Here is a 22,299-nt window from a genome sequence, read left to right as displayed (position 1 = left end):
AGATGTGTCCTCAAGGAACTCATGCTAGTAGGGAGAGAACAAAGTTAATAATTACAAATGGTATGACAGATGTTGTAGTAAACAAAGTGTCATGGGAACCCCACGGGGCAACTAGCCCTTGTTTGTCAATTAGGAGAGAAAGGAATCAGTTTCTTTGATGAAAACAAATGCTATCATTTGAGTTAAGTGTCCACGGATACATAAAAACTAGATGGTTAGAGGAAAAAAAGAGAGTATGTTAAGGATCCCAAACAAAATCAGTAGCAGAGGAGAGGTCACTTGTGTAAACATGAAGAAGTTTCTGGAGAAGTTTGGAGATAATTTTAAACTAATAGTGGGAGTTGACAAGGTTAGTCATATTATGCTTGATTGTTTCACTCTGTATTTTGTCCTTCCATTGCTGTCTGAGATAGCTTTGTAAAAAAATTTGCTGGAATCTGAACTTAGCCAGTATTTCTATCAATAGCACTATCGCAAGATCTCTCCATGTTTCCTCCCTGCCAGCTACATCAGAATATATGCTGTTTCCCAGAAGTGCTGCTCTCCAGGTCTCCAAGTCCCTTCTCTTCTCTCTAAGGACTGCACTTCTTATCTGAGCAGCCTAAAAGCTCAAATGCCACCTCTAGCAAAAGCAGTCCCTGACTTTTCCTTCCTGTAGGTTTGAATGAATTATTTCTTTGCATTTTACTTTTGTCTCTTTTATTGTGCCTTTTATATCCTACTACATAATATGATCATACCTATTAAATTGAACAAGTATTGTTAATTGAAATAAATATTTTGGCTTACTGAACATTTTTGCTTCTATTTTTTTTTAAAGATTTATTTATTTGTGCATACAGAACTGGGGTACAGGCCAGAGGCTCAGGGGCGGTGAGAGGCTTCACCACCGACAGAGTGGGAACAGAACAGGCAGATCAACGAAGTACACTGCTGAGGGGAGCAGCGGGCGGGTCAGGAGAGGTCTGCCACACCATGTGGTCACCTCCGGAGCAGGCGGTAATTGAACTCATGCGGAAGTGGCTTTAGATTCTCAGTGCTGTGCTTTAACCCTCTGCGCCACCAGGGAGGGCCTTTTGCTTCTATTTTTAAGCTGTTTTAGACAGTAATAGATTGATCTTCATAATTGATTGTCATAGATTGATCTTCAGGTAAGTGAAATATTAAAGCTCATAGTTTCAACAATGAACAGAAAAATGTACAAGTGATCCCTTTTTGAGATAATTTGAAAAGTTTATTAGATAATGGTTTTCACTTACAGCAAAATGTTCTCATATTTTGCTCTGTGTTGGCTATTTAAATTTGGGAAGCTGAAATCACAGTAGCTAGGATCTGTATTTAGTTATTTGAAGTTCTTTATGATTTGTAGAGTTTTGTGTTCTCAACCACAGAAGGTGCCATGGTAAGAATTCTTTAATGACAAGTTGAGAAATGGCTGGTATGGCAAACACCATTTATTGCCCACTCAGTATCCATTTTCTTTTAACTCTTTACTAATAACAGAGACTTGATTTTGTTTGAAGTGATATTCTACTCAGTTGAAAAAACAAACCAATAAATAAATTCATTTCCTGAGATGTAAACAAAAGTGTGCGGGGGAAAATTGTACTTTCTGAGGCAGTTGTTACCTCTACTTCCCTGTTACAGTCTTTCTATTTGGAATATAAGTGTAACTCCTATAGTTCTGGCAGTCTTAATGTAACCCTGCGGGCAAAAGATTTATGATATAAGAGATTTATAGATTTCTGGTCTCTGGTGACATAAGTGGCCATTATAATATGGTGAGAGGGACTTTGATGATTTGGGAATTAGAAGACTTATGATCTAGTTTTACCACAATGTCACTTTAGGCAGGTCAATAAATGGCTCTGCTTGGTGTTTCCTATTATATGATGGGATTCTCTTGGAGCACATGAGCACTGGCATTAATAATCTACTAATTTTCTTAAAAACCATTTTGTCTTTGGTAATTTTTTTGTTTGTAATATCAAACTAATAATTCCTGTCTATTTGGCTCTTTCTGCATCTACATCCACATATACATAAAGACAGTAGATTGGGTTACAGTAGTGGAAACTCATGTTATGGATTTATATAAAAAGCTTTTAGAGCGTTTTCACAGTTTACCACTATGTTGATAACACAGCTATATGAGTGATGTAATGAAGATGAAAGGCATCACATAGGAAGTTAGGTAAGTGTGTGGAATTACTACCCATCAGAATTGGGGTCTCAGCCCAGACATACTGCTTACTTATTAGCTGTGTGACTGTTGGCAACTTACTTACATCTGTGCATCAGATCCTTCATCTGAAGAGCCAGGATAATGATTGTATATTGTTTGCAAGACTATCCTAAGGATTGAGATAATGCATATAAAGTACTTACAGTGGGTTGCACATAGCAAGGACTACACATAAGGCGTTAATATTTCTGTTCATTTGTTACTTTTCATTGTAATTGTTGTTGATAACACTTCTGATCTCTTAGATGGCTAAAACACTATAGATAGTTATATCTGGGACAGACTAGAAAGTACTTGTTACTATGGACAATGGTTTCATCAATACAGTGAGGTTTATTAATATAACTGTGTCAGTTCATTTATACTTGGAGAACTTTAAGCTGTGCATTCTTTAAATTTGGAAATACAATATTTGAAGTCAGGATTGTGTGTGTGTGTGTTTTGTAGACAAATACAAGTTCTCTGAAAACTTCGAGAAAATACGTTTCTATGTGCACAACATGTTTCCCCCATCTATGTATAGATGGTTTTAAAAAAATGTTTTGGGCCCTCCCTGGTGGTGCAGCGGGTTAAAGCACAGCATTAAGAAGCTTAAGCCACTTTCGCATGAGTTCGATCCCCGCCTGCCCCGGAGGAGATCCACATGGCATGGCATAACTCTCCTGACCCGCCCGCTGCTCCCCACAGCAGTGTATTTCGTCGATCTGCCTGTTCTGCTCCCCACTCTGTCTCTGGTGAATCCTCTCACCCTCCGCATCTCTGGCCTGTACCCCAGTTCTGTATGAATAAATAAATAAATCTTTTAAAAAAATGTTTTGAAGAAAAATGGAGTAATTTTATTTCGTTTACTAGCACAGTGTATCATTTATTCATTGTCTTAACAATGGTAAGGAATTTTTGAACGGAAGTGGTAAATTTTGCAATCAATCATTGCTTGAAACTCAGTGATTAAAAGTTTTCTTTGGCCCTCCCTGGTGGCGCAGCCGGTTAAAGCACAGCACAAAGATTCTTAAGCCACTTTCGCATGAGTTCGATCCCCACCCCAGAGGTGATCCACATGGCACAACAGACCTCTCCTGACCCGCACGCCGCTCCCCTCAGCAGTGTACTTCCTTCATCTCCCTGTTCTGCTCCCCACTCTGTCTCTGGTGAATCCTCTCACCCTCCGCGTCTCTGGCCTGTACCCCAGTTTTGTACAAATAAATAAATAAATCTTAAAAAAAAAAAGTTTTCTTTGACTTGTTTGACCTTTCTAAGTTGAATATAATGGATTCCCTGAGCAACATTCCTGGCTTAGTTGTCAGAGAGGCAGTATTCTGTAGTAGTAGAGATTTGTGCTTTAGGTCAGTCCGAACTTTGTGCATTATGGTATATGAGTCCACCAATATGTGGTTATTTAAACTTAAATATCTTTAACTAAGAAAAATTGAAAAAATTAACTGCCTTAGTCTTGCTGATCACATCTTTAGCGTTCAGTAACTACAGAAAGCTCTGTTGGACAGCACTGGCTTCATATCTTGAATTCACCATTTACTAGTTACATGGCTTTGGGCTAGTTATATAACTTCTGTGTCTTGGTCTCATCATGTGTAAACTTTGATTAAAAACAGCAGAGTCTGGGCCCTCCCTGGTGGCGCAGCGGGTTAAAGCACTGCACTGAGAAGCTAAAGCCACTTCCGCATGAGTTCGATTCCCGCCTGCCCTGGAGGTGACTGCATGGCATGCCAGACCTCATCTGACCCGCCCGCTGCTCCCCTCAGCAGTGTACTTCGTTGATCTGCCTGTTCTGCTCCCCATTCTGTCTCTGGTGAAGCCTCTCACCGCTCCTGAGCCTCTGGCCTGTACCCCAGTTCTGTATGTACAAATGAATAAATCTTAAAAAAAACAAACAAACCAAAAAAATCAGCAGAGTCCTCATATGGTTGTTAAAGTGGATTAAATATGTAACATTTGTAAAGTTTTTAAAGCATCATCTGGCACATTCTATCTTTGTTAAATAATGTGCATAGTGTTCTGATTTTATTTTTTCTATAGTTTACTGTTATGCTGTGATTATACTTTTGTTCCTTCTATATCTGTTATTGTCCTTTTAAGAAAAAGTTTATATATACAAACCTGCTTAATGCATTTTTTATTTTATTTCCCTCTATTGTTTTTTTTTTTTAAAGATTTATTTATTTATTCATACAGAACTGGGGTACAGGCCAGAGATGTGGAGGGTGAGAGGATTCACCAGAGACAGAGCGGGGAGCAGAACAGGCAGATCGATGAAGTACACTGCTGAGGGGAGCAGCGGGCGGGTCAGGAGAGGTCTGCCGCGCCATGTGGTCACCTCCGGGGCAGGCGGGAATCGAACTCATGTGGAAGCGGCTTTAGATTCTCAGTACAGTGCTTTAACCCGCTGCGCCACCAGGGAGGGCCCCTCCCTCTATTGTTTTTTTATTGCGATAGCATAGGTTTACATCACTGTATATGTTTCAGATGTATGTCACATCTATCTATGCACACCATGCCTGCCATTATGATTTAGAATCATATTTCTGTCATGCTTTCTAGCTTAAAACTTCAGACATGGTATGAATTAGCACCTATCCTTCCCAACTAGTTAGCACCTACCCTTCCCAACACATTTCTTACTACCATCCAGTTTTAACCCTTAGTTCATCACTGCCTTTGTTGTTAAAAACATTTAATGGTGATGTTTTGCCTCTTCAAATGGCAAATTGAATTACTCCCATAAATAGAAGCATTATTATATGTGCCTCTAGTAAATACTCAGGGTATGCTTATTGAATAAAAGAATCTCCAGCTTTTAAAATGCAGTCAGTATTTCTGTTATCAGAACTGCATTTGTTCAAGAAATCTCTGAAGTAAAGAGAATTCAAAATCCATTTCACCATCTGTGATCTCAAGATCAGAAATGTGCTCTGTCTCCAAGACTCTCTAATTCTTGTCTATATTTGTCTCAGTGGGAAGGGGTCCGGATAGTCTTAACATTACATGACAGCATGGTGGCATGTAAAGCACCCTTTGGGGATATATTTGATATTTTTTTCTGGATGACACATTCTTCAAGGATGCTGATTTTTTCTTGGTTTACTCACTTCTTTAATTTATCTCCCATTTTGTTGCTTTATGTGGTTTTTTTTAATTGATTATACTCATACTTATCACATGTATGTAACAATGGGAAAGTCGATCAAAAGTCGATACAAAGGGAGAAAATCACTTAATACAGTAAACAAAACTTACTGTTTGTTTTTTAACTTTTAAAACATCCTTGTTTATTTTTCATCTTTATGTTTTTATAATGATTTCTGGGTATGACTTAGGTTATTTTTCACTCTGAACAGGGTATTATCTCTAAAGTATAAGTTTTTTTTCATGAATTATATTATAGAATGATGCATGACTGTGTAGTAGATCATACAGAATCCCCATCTTTTACTGCAAGTTGCTCAATATACAACAATATCAGTGGCCAAGCCCTAGGATGGCTTGTATTTTGGATTTCATGTACTGTCACAAATAAATATTGTGAAAGTTACCTTGCATTATGTTGGTGGAGGAGAGTGAGTGTCATAAAACCAGTTATGTGAATCACACTGATAATGGTCTTGTACTGTAATCGGAGACACTTAGACATTTCTGAGACATTGATTTGTTATCCTGTGCTTTGGGCTCAGGTTTTTTTTAGATGGCTGGGGGATAGCTGGAACTGGTACCAAGTTCAAGTTGGCAGTGATTTAGAGTGTAACTTTTTGTATTGTTTTCTACTTACTATCTTAGAACCCATACACTATGGTTACATTTTAAAGTGCTGTGTTGCCCCTTATTAAACTGTGACCTTCATGAGGGAAAGGGCTATAATTTATTCATCATTTTGAAGAGAAGTTAATTCTGGGGAATGGAGCAGTTTCTGAGCTTGTGTAGTACTTTTTTTCCTATAGCTTATCAATGTGATGAATGCACGTATGGTCAATAGGGAATCAGTGTTTTACTCAGTTACCTAACTCTTGAGAGGATTTAATTCTTACTTTATATTATTTTATTATTTAAACAGACTGCCCAACGAATATAAAAATCTCTAGAGAATAATTAGGTTTGCAGTGACTTATTTTGCTTAGAACACTACTTGGAATTATGTGTTTGTTTGATTAGCTATCTTGCTGCAATTTAAAGGACCTAAAGTGTCTTCACACTTGTTACACTTTAAAAGGAGGTTGCTTGAATATTGCAGACACCAGATGCAGTGATTAATAAATGTCATTATAGTGCTTAGTCATGAAGAGCTTTTAATGACTATTACCTGAACATCTGCTGGTTTCATCACTGCAGATACCAGCAACATCCAGCACAATATAGAGAGATTATGCTTTGAACATCTGGTTTAGGCTAATCTAATTACAAATGATTATTATAAAGCATTTTAATATTCCTTTATCTTTAAAATAATTGTAAGGTAACTTTATCTTTACATAAAGTGAGCAATTCAGAATGCAAATGAAAACTTTCTGAATGGCTATCTTTGATACTCCTGCATTTATCTTGGTTTTAAAGATTGTCTGCATAATGTGAATTGTATTACACCAATTTAATATAGTTTTCTCTATTTTACCGCTCCCCAAAGGACATTACAACTATCAAACCTTGGGTGGCAGTCACACTCCATTATAATCCATTGCTGCCCCATCTCTGGACTGTATTTCAAGGATTTGGCTTGAAATCATTTACAATTCTAATGTATGTAACAAAACTATAACCTCAAAGAAAACAGAAATTCCCAGTATAAAGCAGCATCATTTCCTTGTTTTGACAAAGATTACAATTAATATTTAGGATTTATGGCATTATCTGTTCCCATATTTGAGGAATTCACTTAAAAGTTACTATCTGACTTGTTTCATTGTCATTCAAAAGCTCTTTCATTCTGCTTTTCTTTTTCTGGTTTTAATTTTTGCCTAATGAATAGAATTATTGTAGTGAATCTCATATTGCTGAATATAAGCTTTGTTTTTTCTTAGTGTGTATATACCGTGCCAGTAGGCACATTCAAAACTTTCACTTATGGTTGGTATTTTGTTGTTTAGTGTTGGCAGAAAGTGTGGTATGTTGAGATTTAGTGTGTAAGAGTAATGAGATAGCCAACTTTCTTGTTAATAGGGTGAATGTAAATAGTATATACTTTAGTAAAGATATGTTTCTGTTTGGGAAAGTACTATAAACTTGTACCCAATTAAAAGCCTGTTTGAGGAAGTAGTGTCATTAGGCCTACGAAGTATTTCTACTTAAGAGTTGAGCTGGCCTAATTATTTCAAAGAACATTTGATCAAACAAAATTCCAAGGAAATAATTTGAATAGCATTTGGACTTTGTGATAAGATCTGAGCAATAACTTAAGACTAGTTGAATAGATATAAGTAATCCATTGTAGAAACTCAGTGAGTTTTTCTATACTGGAGACAGATGTTTTGATTTGTGGTGCCATGATTTAATAATCATGTTAATCTTGGGTCACCAACAGCCTTTCTAAGTCTCAGTTTTCTAATCTCTATATGATACCTGTGTCTTTAGGTTTGTCATTAGGGTTAAATTAGAAATTTAATTTAATTCTTACTCATTTAGTCGTTCACTATTTTTACTGAACATCAACTGTATGCCAGGCACTCTACTTGGCACTGGTTTGTAGTGGTAAATAAAATGATATGAACTGATAAATGGGTACAGTGGAGAAGCCAGAAAACAAACTAGTGAGCCAGTAAATCAAGTAATTACAAGTTATGTTTTTTTTAATCTATGGAGAACAATATCAAGGTTCTACTTGAGAACAATGGACCAATCTCTGTGAAGAGATAGGTCTTAGGTTTAGATTGGAAGTGTAGGAGTCAACAGTCAGAGTGTAGAGCAAAATTCCAAATGGGAAATAGAATAGGGAGGTAACACAATGCTTGCACACACTCTGTTAGGTTCTGAAATAAGCCTTTGTGGTTGGAGAGTCACTTGTAAATGATGAAGAGTGGGCTAGGTAGCTCTTTGTGATCTGTGTGGTGCCTGGTCCATGCATGCTACATGTATAGTATTAGTTGTTACTATTATAATGACTCTGTACTTTTTGTAGAGGTTGCTTTATGGGCTACCACTTAAAACTCCTAAGGAAGCAAATAGCTTCCAAAGTAGATGCCTCAAAATCAGTGAATTAAAGTGTATATGCTATTTAGAGAGGTCTTTAGGCCTTATCATCTTCACCAAGAATTTAAGCCTAACTACAGAGTTTACTCAAGTATATATAGACTAGTCTTTTACTGCTGCTAAATACACAATTTTATAAAATTGTAAGGAAAGAAGATAATTTTATACTCATATTGTGACGACTGATTCAGATAGAGAAGATCAAAGAATTGCCAAAATAAAGTTGCTATTTAAGGTGTTTTGAGTTCAAGAACTTGAATGAAAGGCTTGTAACCAATAATGAATGAAAAATATAGGAGGCCATCATGTTGGATAGATAGGTGCAAATGAATTGATACCTGTGAATAGTATGGAGTAGAATAATGAAAAAAAGTCTTTCAAAAGCATATTTTGGATTCTGAAGCTCAGTGGTCAAGTAGGTCTGCTTTTCAGAGAAGATCATGTAATGTAATCTGCAGAGTGAAGACATAAAATTCCCAGACTTTAGCTTCTACCTGTTTTTTGGTTTTGTTTTGTTTGTAAGCATTATTATCTTCAATCAGATAAGAGAGTAGATAGAAATGAGAGGTAATTGAAACCTAAGGTAGGTTAGGAGATAAAAAGACCTTTTAAATTCTGGGCTTTAGGATTAAATGAGTAATAGTTTTAAGACTACTTTGGAATAATTTGGTAGTCTTTTAAGAATAACAAATAAAACCTGGAGAAGATACTGAATACAAAACTAAAAAGAGGAGCAAAGGTAGATTGTGAGAAATGATGGAACTTCATGCTAACCCAAATCAGAAGTCTAGCTAGCTTTATGAAATAATGGCTACAAATGGGTTTGAAAGGAAACAAGGAAACTTTAGAGGCTTATAAAAATAACACATCAATGCCACTTCCTTTTTTTCATTGTCACTAAATAGATAACCTAATGAACAACTGTAGATAGATTTTATTTTAGATGCTAGGTATTTGGTAAAGTCTGCTTTGATGCTGCTATAGACCAGAAAAGTTGATAGTGATGTAAGGATTTATATTTTATTGATGGACCATATTTAAATTTATTGATGTCACTCAGAAGGATCCTAGTTTATTCAACAGCTTTTCAGACACTAGGATAAAAATTTAGTTATTATCGTTAGGTTAATGAAGAATGGGAAACAGTACAAATTTGATAGCAATAACTGAAATAAGGCTGTGAAATTAAGATTTACTAATTCTTAACAGACTACAATAGTAAACCAAAAAGAAAAAAAATGTTCAGTTAAAAATGACAACATGATATGATAGCAAGTTCTACACTGCTATAGAGATAGCTCCTGGATGTCATCTTGAATTTTGGCTCTCAAATTTCAAAGGGAACTTAAGTAACATATCATGTGTTGAGCATTGTAAATATCTCTGTGATTTGTATTTTTAGGTTTGTCATGTGAAAAAGCCTAACTAGGTTTAGAGCTCAGGGAAAACATTTCTAATAATAATTGGAACATTTCAAGATAGAAAAGACTGATTTGTGAGCTTGTGAAATTTTAATCTAAAAGTCTTAAGAGTAATTAAATGAGCACTTACTAAAAAAATTAAGAATGATATAAAGGGAATGTTATTTTATGGGAAGTTGTACAACATACATTTGAGGTTTTATTCCAGTTCTTTAAAATTCTTTTTCAATTTTAATTTTTGCTTAGATATTTCTGCAGCCAGTTTTATCATCAGTTTTACCCTAGATTTTTATTGCTAATAGATAACATTATGCTTACACAGCACTTAAAAGTTTTAGAATACTTTTTTAATGAGTTTGATTAATAACAATCTTTACATGGTCCTCCCTGGTGGTGCCATGGACTAGAGTGCAGCACTGCAAGCTAGCCACAGCCACTTCAGTGCAAGCTTGATCCCTAGGCCACAGTGTAATCCACATGGCACAGCAGAGCTCTCCTGTCTTGCCTGCTGCTCCCCTCAGCAGTGTACTTCGTCGGTCTGACTGTTCTGCTCCCCACTCTGTTTCTGGTGAATTCTCTCATCCCCTGCACCTCTCGTTTATACCCTAGTTCTTATATGCGTAAATAAATAAATCTTAAAAAACAAACAACGATCTTTACACAAATTCTACAAGTTGGACAGGAGATGTTTTACTACTGTCAGGCAGCTGTATCATAATGTTTTGGAGTATGGAGTCTCAGTTCCAACAGTCTGCACTCTACCACTAGCCTTTAGACCTTTGGAAACACATCATGGCCTCCCTTTCCTCAGCTGTAATTTGGTGAGAATAATCGTGAGTATTCCATAGAATTGTTTGAGTTTACATTTGATATGCTTGAGATATGACTTTTTATAAAATTTTTTTTTAAAGATTTATTTATTTATTCATACAGAACTGGGGTACAGGCCAGAGATGCGGAGGGTGAGAGGATTCACCAGAGACAGAGTGGGGAGCAGAACAGGCAGATCGACGAAGTACACTGCTGAGGGGAGCAGCGGGTGGGTCAGGAGAGGTCTGCCACGCCATGTGGTCACCTCCGGGGCAGGCGGGAATCGAACTCATGCGGAAGCGGCTTTAGATTCTCAGTGCTGTGCTTTAACCCGCTGCGCCACCAGGGAGGGCCGAGATATGACTTTTTAAAGCAGTTTTATTCACTGATTGCTGTGTAAAAATTTTATCTAGCATCTGATTTCATGTATAAATTCTGGCTAGGTAAATGAGGGTGAAACTGGGCTGGGATAAGATCTATAAGTACTGTAAAGAAACCTAAGTAGAAATTTTTCGGCATTCCAGACATGACATTACCTGGGATTTAGTGGCAGCCCTTTATTCTTTCCAGGATCAGTTGTGTCTAAGATTCTTCTTTTTTTTTTTAATTCTTTAATATAATGGTATAAATTTCTTTGAAAATTTACATTCTGTTATTGCTATTTTTCTCAAATATATTCAGTTTTTGGGAAGATCAAGTGTATATAGTAGATTATATATTGATAGGTGTTTCATAACAAGCATTTGGAAGGAAAATGCATTTGGATGTGATTAGATTTTTTAATATTTGCTTTTTGAGCAGAATTTGCATCATCTAAAAAAGACTTACAGTTGCTATTATCTTAGTCATTCAGTTCTAAATAAGCCACACTATAATTATCAAAACACAAGTTCCTAAGTTTATTAGCTTTTTTTTTTATGGTCTCAAACTAATTTCTAATTCCTAGATCTTTTTTTAGTTCTTATTTTCTCATGCACTAACATTTTACTCCAGGGGAATTAACCTTCCTCCGGTTGTGGTAAGTGGAATACTATTAAACAAGGTGAAGGAGAAATGACAACAACTTGAAGATGTTCTTTTCCTGTCTTACATCAGTGTTGAAGTGAGTGTTGAGATCAGTGTTATTTGGAAAGATGTACATATTGCTATAGACTTTACATTTTAATGAAAATATCACAACATTTTTGTGCAAATGATGATTTTCTACATCTTTAAAGGTCTGGGTCCAATGTTGCCATGTAAGTAGAGCCTTTTTCTGGCTTTGCTTTTTTCTTAACAGCTTCTTTATAGCATTTAAAAAGACATCTGCTCAGAGGCAATCATTATATTTACAGTTTGATTCTTCATGTGTCTGACTCTAAAGAGACCATGATCTTTTTCAGGAACTATATTATATTCATATATGAATTCATAGTAACTAGGCACAGTGGCAATAAATAATGTTCAATCTTTTGAATTAATGAATATTGGAAAACAATCTAAATCTGATTTTTCCAAGGGAAATTGGTCTTTTCCCCCTTAATTTGATTTTCATTCACCTGCATTACTGATTAGTAGGTATTCCAAGTAGAATTTTTAGGTATCCATAAAAGTAAGGCAGAATTATTTTGATGACTATAGATTTTATTCAAAAACTTTTTCATAGCTTTCCATCCAAAACCACATAAGAAATCTTAAGGTCAAGTTTGCTTCTCAAGCAGTGCACTGCTTGGTTTTTAAAGTGTTTTAATGTTTAAAGTGTTTTATTAAAATGTTTAAGATGTATTTGGGGGAAAAAAAACTAGTAACTTTCTACTTTATGGTACCAATGTGATCTGCTTTTACATTTTTTGATATTTTTGAAAAAAAAAATAAAATTTAAGAGAAAATTGTCCATATTCCCTCCTTTCAGAGGTTAAAATGTTAACCTCTGGAAGCTATATATTTTATTCTAGTCTGTTTTCATGGTTTGTTTTGTCTTTGGTTTTATTTTCCAAAGTAGCTTCCGGTGCTTTTAACCTGTTGTGCCACCAGGGAGAGCCCCAATCTTAACTTTTGAGCAGAGTGGGTAAGAGAAAAGACTTGGGCCTTCCAAATTGGATTTGATTTGAGGCTCTGACTCTGTGTAGCCTAGGACAAGCTGCTTTACCTCTAAGTTTTGTTTTTGTTTTTGTTTTTTTGTTGTTTGTAAAATATAAAATATTTGAATATTGAACGAGATAGTATGTACCCAACACAGTTCCTGATAGGTAATAAAAAACTCAGTAGGCAAATGCAGTATTCTTCCTTCCCAAGTCACTTTTACTTTCTCTAGAGTTTCTCTGGCTCTGCTCTATTCAGTTATACTTCCGTAGCTTCTGTTGACTAGAGGGCATCTTCTTGAACACTCGCCCTTTATTTAATGTTACTTCGAGGATCCCTGTTGACAGATTCTCTTGATAAACTGTTCACTTGCTTACCATTGTACTTGTTCAGAGGTGGTGTTTGAGTCATTAAGAGCACGCGGGAGCCTTTTTGACATGGTTCAAATGCCAATTATAAAACTTCAGGGTTGTGTGATCTTCACACATTCATTAACATAAACTATTTTCTCATTTATTAAGTAAACAGTAATACCTATCCCACAGTTTTGATGTGAGGACATTAAATAAGACAATATACCTAAAATATTTAGATTGTGCAGAATAAATGCTAGCTTTTACTTACGAGTCTTTTTGTTAGTATGTTATTCATTGAAACTCCTGATTGGTGAGTTTTATCACACACTTTTGATATTTGCTATATAAAATAATTTTATTTATACCAATCACTGTAGTGCAGAAGTACTACCTCAAAAAACAGAATATAAAGAATACAGATTATATTAAACACACATATCCATGTGAGCATTTTGTATATGTTCTTAAAATTTGTTAGGTGAGGTGATCTGAATGCATATTGTGAGAATTATGTTTCATGGTCTTTTGTGCTTAGAGTACTTTTTTTTAAAATAATTGATTGACAGTTTCAGCATGAAGTGAGCACTTATATTTATTTTATCCCACTAAGTGTATCCAATTGCTGGCTTTTAATTATCTTATATTGGAGTTGGAGATTGAACTTGAAGACCATTCAGGGACCAAATGTACCTTATGTGGCTCTTTTGCTTATTTGTTAACATAGTTCTTCCTGAATAGTACTAAGTTTTCTGCATATAATACATAGTTATTGTTTATGCAGACCATTTTTGGCATAGCTTATTTTTGTGTTTTTAAAAAAGATGTTTTTATTTATGCATACAAGAACTGGGGTAGAGCTAGAGGTGAGGTTGAGAGATTTCACCAGAGACAGAGTGGGGAGCAGAACAGGCAGATTGACTGAAATATACTGCTGAGAGGAGCAGTGGGCGAGATAGGAGAGTCTGCTGTGCCATGTGGGTCACCTCCCTGGCTGGGCATAGCTTCTTAGTGTTCTAACCCCTTGAGCTACCAGGAGGGTCCTCTGTGTATTGTTTTTGATTTAAAAATAGCAAATTTACTTGTTTAAGATCAGTTTGCCAAACTATCTGTGGAATTGTTAGGGTAGGAAATCTATTAATTCTTTCTTGTCCCCTTTACCTTATATTTATAAAAATTTGTTATAATTGAATCTTTTTTTTGTAAAATATCCATTGGGTTGTATTCAACATAAGTTTACTGTAATGAATATGACTTTATGTACTGAATGATCTAAAAGAGTTTTGGTAGCTAAGTAAATGAAGTAAACTCAACAGAATTCTTTCCAAAATTGAAGAAGTTAATCATAAAGATACTTTTTTTTTTAATTACAAAAGTTTATTTTTACATCATTTTGTACATTTTTTTTTCCATTTCAATTGTAATCCCCATGGGTTTCCCATCACCAAGTCACCCGTGTATCATCACCATAATCCCGTGCATTTCCCTCCCCCCCGAAGATACTTATTTAGTATCACCTAAAAGTGTAGAATGAGTATCTTTCACATGTTTGCCATCATTTCTCATTATTCTAAAATACATAACCTAAAAACAAAGAGGAAGCTCAGTTGCTGATCACAAAGAATGTTCCATATAAATGGTTCTTGGATTTTGTTCCACACCTTTGGTTTTCATTTGCACAAATAATCAGCAATTTAGTGTGATGGAATTGGAAAGCTTATGGAATCTAGTAAAAACAACTGTTAATAGCTTACACAAATCACAGATAGTTTTGTTCATAAGAAAGGAAATCTAAAAATTAGCAGAGGTGACCAGAAATCTCAGAAGGCCATTCACTTAGACTTCAACAAAATAATGTGGTCCTGGCCATTGGAAACAAGGCTTTGAAGTCACTCTGCTTGACTTTAAGTCATGCTGTACCTTTTACTGTGCTAAGGACTTGAATGACAGTCCAACCCACAGGTGCCCCATATGGAAACTGGGATAGTCTTAACATTGAGTCATGGTGGTGTGAAAACCAAGTGAGATTACACATAGACTTCAGTGCCCAGTATAGTACTTAGGTCATAGTAAGCTCTCACTAAACAGGTTTAAAATATCCACAAACAAGGAGTTGTTGTACACCACTCTTGTGTGATCTCTTAAAGTAATCATACTGCTGGAAAAGCAGCTAACGTATAATCTTCAGTGTACCAGCAACTGTAGGCGGATTTAAGTGAGTAAATGACTCATGCTTGTCTTAGTGCTATAAGTATCTGTTGTTGGCAACTTTGTCTTTCGGGATCCTGCCCCCAAATGTGGGAATTGCCTCATATTCAACAACTAGCAATTATGTTTCTCATCAGTAGTAATGGTATTTAAATGTTGTTACATCACTTAATATCCCTTTCCTCTGTGAATCATCTTACACATAAAGGTAGGAGTTACTAGCCTGATTTGGGGAGTTCTAGGGAACCAGTAGTGATACTGTATCTTCCTGAGAAGACACAGGAGCCTGATGGAGATTAAAATGATTTTCTGTTGGCTGACAGGAATACATGACATTAGATTCAAAGTGAAAGGGACTTTCTGGACTTAGACTTAGCCAACTGGTGACTAGCACGGCTTAGCTTCCCTTTAGGACTGATGACAGGCACATTGCCTCTTGCACAGAGACACATTGCAGAGGAGTGCACCCGTTACCACACACAGGCTGAGAGAGAGAACTTTGCCCCCTTGGTCTTTTGGACCCATTAACTGCAAAAGTCATTGTGCTCCTTTGAGAATGAAATAAGAGTGGGAAGAGAGAGTTCCAGAGAGTTGCTCTAGCTTAAGCCTCTCCATGAGGACTTTGACAAAGATGGGAACACACACAACCAAATGAAGATTATCTTCCAGTAAAGAAAGTGAGATTGTGAAGTTGTTTGGAAGGTAGATAAAGAAAATGTATGAGAAGAGTAGGTTGAATACAGAAATAACAAACAAATCTCAGTTTCTTTGACTTTTCGAGATCATCCTGCACACACACACATTTATATATATATGTACATCTGTATCCATGCATTTAGGCATGAATAAGAAAGGAGTTTTAACCTGAAGTAGATTGTTACTTCTGTCTGAATTTTAGATTCTTACAATTTTGTAAGCCCTCTTGAACTGGAATTAGAAAAAATAAAATATATGAAAGAAAGCTAAGACTCTTTAACAGAGATATGCCTTGTACAATGAAGGCCTATCTGGAAAGTAGAGTATAAGTGTAAAAAAAAAATAAATTGATGTACTGTGACTTGCTACAATAATTCATATTTGGGGTTATTCAGTAGTCTTTTTATGCTTTTCAGGATATTTGATGAGTAGTAGTACTAGGCACTATGATAGATACTGCAGTCAGCAAGATGAAAGAGATACTGGCCTTTTTTGTCCATGAAGATTAAAGTTTAATGAAAGAAATGTAAATAAAATATATATTAGATAAATATTTTGGATATCAGATTGGAAGGAAATATCATAGATGAAATGAAGCAGTAGTTAAGTCTACCTTTATGACAATGGTCAGTGATCATAATGGTGATCATAATGGTGATTCATCTAGACGCTGCCTCCCATTTGTTTCAGGACAGGGAGAGTGGCACCCCTGAACCCCAGACCTTTCTGCATTAAATAGGCTCTGTCATCCACTGCATCAAGACAAAACATACTTGCATGTGTCAAACCTTTAATGGAAAGGACCTTAATACAATTACTGTGCAACAAGAAAAGACAATATAGTTTTCAAATTCAACACCCAAGTCACCCAGCTCCTGGGTAAGTGCCCAGCCAAACAAGCTTGGCCCAAAACAGGGCCACTGAGGCCTGAAAGCCTGTCACAAGTCTAAAGCACCTTCTGGTGGGGACCCATAGAAAAGGGTCCCAACACATCTGGGACAAAAGGAGCAAAATAAGACAAAAGCTGCCACTCTCCCCCTCTCCCCCGCCCTGCCCCAGTGTCTCACCCACATCTGTGTCATTCAGTCCAGGGCCAAGAAGCAAGTGCAGCCTGTTCACCATGTGCCTCCTCCAGGTCTGCTGGCTCTCCGCCATCCTCCTTCCTTCTTCAATCTCTTCTGCAGCTTTTCTCTCCTCCCTGTTCAGCTTCAGCCTCCCTTCATGGGGCAGAGAACCTGGAACCTCTTTTTCCTGGGGACCACCCTGTTACAAATTCATGATGAAATTTTAGGGGAAAAAAATCTCTTCTCTGCTGTAATAAATTGTTACCAGTAATTGTTTCTAGCACTTTAAATATTATTTTGTTTCTTATTCTTCTAGAAATTTGGAAAGTAGTAGAAACCTACCCAGGAATTATTAAAACTACCATTTCAGGTATTTTATTAGTTATAGAATATTAATATCTGCCCTTGCTGTGTGTTCTATGTTTAAAATATTGGAAATGAATTCCTTTCTTATTTTCTTTTTTAAATATATGTTCATAAGCTAAACAACCAACCTGTCTACCAATTATAAAATGTTTATTATTTTGGCCTTCCCTGGTGGCACAGTGGGTTGAGGCGCAGCACTGCAGGCAAGCTGCAGCCGCTTCAGTGCAAGTTTCATTCCCCACCCTAGAGGTGACCCACATGCAGACCTCTCCTGACCTGCCCGCTGTTTCCCTCAGCAGTGTACTTCGCCAGTTGGCCTGTTCTGCTCCCCACTCTGTTTCTGGTGGATCCTTTCACTGCCCCTGTGCCCCTGGCCTGTACCCCAGTTCTGTATGCATAAATAAATAAATCTTTAAAAAAAATGTTTATTATTTTACTTGTAAGAGTAGGACCTAAAAAATTGTAGGAAATTCTGAAAGGTTGAGATTGGAATTGGGAAACTTGAGTATAATAGCAATCATTTGAGCCCTAGGTTGCAACCATATTAACAGGAGGAGGAAACCCTAACAGGTCTGTAAAGTTCTTGTGGGTCAGTAGAGGAGGACAGAACATTAGTTTAGGAGAAATTTGCTGCATCTCCTCAACCAACTTGCCCTCCTTGCTTAAGAATTGGGGTTCTGTGTGGGAATTTATTTGAAGAAATGTGTTCTGCACATAAAAATAGTGTAATAGTCACGATCAAAGAAGGGATGGTCAAATGCTGAAAGTGAAACACCTGAAAGAACTGATGCAATAAACTCACCCAAAATCTCCAGAATGTCAATTTCCTTGTCAAAACAACCACGCAAGTATTCATATGCATCCTCATATCCCTTTTTTTAAAATAACTTTACATATAAAAAATTTAGAAACTACTTAAAGCATTATAGTAGACAATGCTGATAGAATATTCATAGTGATAGAACTATTTTGAATAGAAAGTATACACCATATTTATATTGATGATTAAAATGACAGCTAAGGGTACTTAAGGCTTCTTTACTTTGAATGTTTTTATTGTACCAGACAATGTGTTTTAAACCAGAGGGCTATGAGGATGCATATGAATACTTGTGTGGTTGTTTTCTAAAGGAAATTTGACATTCTGAAGACTTTGGATATGGCATTGGTTCTTTCATGTGTTTAGCTCTCAGGCTTTCACTGTGCCATCCTTGATTGTGATTGTTATACTATTTTTATCATTGCAGCTATGATCAGAATCTTTTGTTTTTCCTACACACACACATACTGAGAAAGAGGGAAGGAAGCCAAATGACTTTCCTAAGATTATTACACTAGTGGGCAGTGAAGAAGGTGATAAATGGGTTTTGGGAATTATGCATTTTTGGTGAGAGATTTAACATGACATTAACTGAGTTATGAGAGATAGGAGTGGGACTGTGCTGGGGAATATGAGTAGATTATGGCTCGCAGGTTCTCTCCCACTGAAGGCAGCAGAAGGGGCAAGCACACATTCTAAGTTGGTGGTGCTTTTGGCTTGGGATATTAGGGTTTTCCAGAATGCTATTTCAGAACATGCCTTGGGATTGTATATTATGTTAATCTGCTCAACTCTGCTTACTCTTCCTCTGAACAGTCCTTATAGCCTTGGATTTAGAGCATGATAAGTAAATACAGAAGTCTTTAGTAGTGGTACCTATTAAGCTAATACCATTAGAATCTTTGTTCCTGATATAGCTTAGTTTTGGAATACTAAAAAAGCAATCACAAATGACTGAAACCATTGCTTAGGTATACTATTGATATTTAGAGCCTCTTTTGATTGAAAAATATCAAATGGTGCCACTTATAGGAGGAATGTAGAGAAAACAAAAAGGGATTAAAAATAACTAAAAGTAAAAATGAAAAACATCAGGCAACTATAGATCATTTCTGTAGGGGAGGAGAAGGGAGAAGGACCAGGACAGGAGTGGGACGAGCACAGAGGACTAGGATGATGGTGCACGAGGGAGTTGGTAGTGGGAATTTCATGAGGAAACCAAACATTGTACAAAAATGAAGGGTGATATGTATGACTGTATATGACTGATATAGCTTAATGACTAAATTAAAAAAAAAAAAAGATGTCTTTTGGCTCCAAAGAAAGAAAGAAAGGTGATTGGAATGAACAAGCTCAAATCACAGCCATGAATAACTTACTCAATTTTTTTTCAGGAAAAAAGTCATATTTGCTATGTGTATACATTGAACTAGAAATAAAAGCTACTGGAAACTGAAGTATGAAACAACTTAAGAGATGGGCTTGTCCATTTCCTCCCCCTTTCTTTTAGACTAAAATTTATGTCTAATGTGAATATGTTTTACTTTGCATTTCAGGCACTGTTTTTTCCTCTACAATCAATGGGTGTTTTTTCTTAGCTTACTTACTGGTGGTTTCTGTCTTTTTTTCTTTAACTTACCTTTAGTCACCTGTTTAATGAGCTCTTTGTCTTATGTTTCATTTATTAACACCCATTACTAACTTTCCCAGTTTATCCTAACTCACATCCCTCAGAGAGGCCTGGTTGAACAAATTATGTTTATTCAGGGACTTTATACCTGGGAAAAAGATTGAGTGAATCCACCGATGTATGCCATCAACATTGATGACCTAAAGATTGATCTCCTTAGTGAAATTGTTTGCAAATTTGGAAGTTGGCAGATTCCACAAATAGACTCTGTTACTTCTGTATAAGAAGTGGTTGCTAAACTGTTATTAGCATACCACTGGGTAGATCTTTAGGTGTTGGAATACACAGTTTCTAAGATGTAGTCTTAGAGAATCAAGATTAAGATTTATTTACTTATACATAACTGAGGTACAGGCCAGAGGTGAGAGGTGTGAGAAGATTCACCAGAGACAGAATGGGGAGCAGAACAGGCAGATGTACAAAAATACACTGCTGAGGAGATAAAATGTTCCAGTTGATAAAATGTTTGGTAGTAGTGTGATTTTTATTCCTGCTGTATGCCTTGAAAATTTCCCCATTCTCTAAGCTTCTGAGAACCTTTGCTTATCTTAGATATTAAATCTGCTTAGCTGGGTATGTATAAAATTAATTCATCTCATCACTGTCCAGTTAGGTATAATTAATGTTCATAAGCATGCCTCTAACATGGCTATTACATCTGCAAAGCAGTTTCCAAATTGTAGGTTCCTACTCATGTAGAGAAATAAGTAATGATAGAAGGAAAGGATAAATAGAATAAGAAATTTCATGTATACTGTTTGATGAAACATTTGTTTCACTTGTGTATATGTGGTGTGTTAAAATTTTCTAAGGCCTTCCAAAATTTAGCCTTTCTTTTCTTAGTGCCTGAAACAGGGGTTGAAAGTTTTTACATTAAAAATATCAGTAGAAGTTACATTAATGTGGAAGATGTATATAAGAACATTCCTATTAGTTTTAGTTTACTCTTTTAAGTAAAAAATTTCTTCATTGCTCTGTAACAATTTTCTTTGTTACTCCATGAGAATGCGGCTAATACCGAAGTAAAAGATGGAGACATATTCTGAAGCTGCCTGCTTAAAGCCCCTATTTGTTATTAGATGGAATGCTGGGTGTAGGCTGGTGTGGTTCATAGTTGGGATCTAGCCTGAAAGACATATTTTTACCCTCAACAAATATCATCTTTGTTTGAATATCTATAGTAAGGTCCTTTTCTCGCTTAGAATGCATCTCAAACTTTTTCCTTCTTGTATTTGTTTCATAAATTGTTTAAAATTGAGCTGCCTTCCGCTTGCTTTTCTGTGTCACTTTGTTGGAGAATGTGTGAGCTACCATCCAATACTCTTGGTATGCTTAAAGACTATAATAATGAAATATTGGAATAGATAAGTTGACTCTATGAGGACTAAAGCTGTTGTTAATTCCCAAGGCCAGACTGGTTATCTGACAAAGAGTAAGTACTTTTTGAATTGAAATTGTGGGTTTATATTTATATTCATTTGTTAAAATGTACACTAGAAAAAACAGCCTACTGTCATTTTTGTTGGATTTGAATTTTATTAACTTTGAATTGTTCATTACAATTTGGGGTTAACTTGGTAATACTAAGACTAAAATGTGTACTTTAGGAATATATACTTGGTTTTTAAAACCCCTTGATAGTTCAAGTGAAATTAGAGCTATTACAATGTTATACTTAACAGTTTTTAAAATAGTTCTTAACAGGTGCTTTTGTGTCCAAACAATTTTCCCTGTATACTCAAGTATTTATCCCAAATGTCTTTTAATCCTTACAGAATAAAAAATTTAAAAAGTATGAATTTTAAAATTTTATATAAAAAGTAGAAATTGTGCATCTTATACTTTGAAATCTTGTTATATAGAAATAGCAATACAAAGAATTTGATGCAATTTGACTTGAATAATATAATAGTATTTAAATTTGATAATAGTATGCAATGTATGTACAAGTAATACAGCTTTTTTGTTTAATAGTTGCCTGGAACTTTTTGTGCACTTGCACCCTGACACAGACAGCAACTGATAACCCTTGTGGTCAGTGTTTAGGATGAATTCTTAGTTCTTGCAATGGAATTTCTAAGTAAGAAGTAAGATTGAAACTGAAGGGACTGTTCTGGTGTAATTTTTAATAAACTTCTCAACTAAGTTCAGACAGTATGAAACAATTTAACTATAGTAAATACTAAATCAGGATACTATATGGGTGATTTCCTTATAATGTGGATTATTTAAAAAGAACGGTTGGCATTTTCTTCTTCTCTGAAGTAGTTTCAGCTGTAACTTATAAAATTAGTTTTACTTTTAATCCATGTTTTAAAGAATGCATTGATTTGTATTACAACTTTTTTTTCCCCCTGTGGGAAAATGTAAGGATAA

At 35.8% G+C, this 22,299-nt stretch overlaps 1 protein-coding gene across 2 annotated transcripts in view; it reads left to right on the top strand.

Moving 5' to 3' along the window:
* Window positions 1-22,299, top strand: part of USP6NL (USP6 N-terminal like) — a 98,383-nt gene that overhangs the window by 20,470 nt on the left and 55,614 nt on the right. Inside the window, exon 1 of one of the 2 annotated variants that reach the window (XM_004691243.2) lies at window positions 21,218-21,355. The exons of the other annotated variant lie outside the window; for it this stretch is intronic. Within the exon in view, the coding sequence (XP_004691300.1) occupies window positions 21,301-21,355 (55 nt within the window). The 5' untranslated portion in view covers window positions 21,218-21,300. Of the gene's footprint in view, window positions 1-21,217; window positions 21,356-22,299 lie in introns of those variants that run through there. 2 annotated transcript variants of the gene reach the window in all.

Source organism: Condylura cristata, unplaced genomic scaffold, assembly GCF_000260355.1.
Source record: "Condylura cristata isolate star-nosed mole 26May11 unplaced genomic scaffold, ConCri1.0 scaffold00030, whole genome shotgun sequence".
NCBI classification, from domain to species: Eukaryota; Metazoa; Chordata; class Mammalia; order Eulipotyphla; family Talpidae; genus Condylura; species Condylura cristata.
Note: the sequence above shows the minus strand (reverse complement) of the source record. Positions and strands in the feature narration are given on the sequence as shown.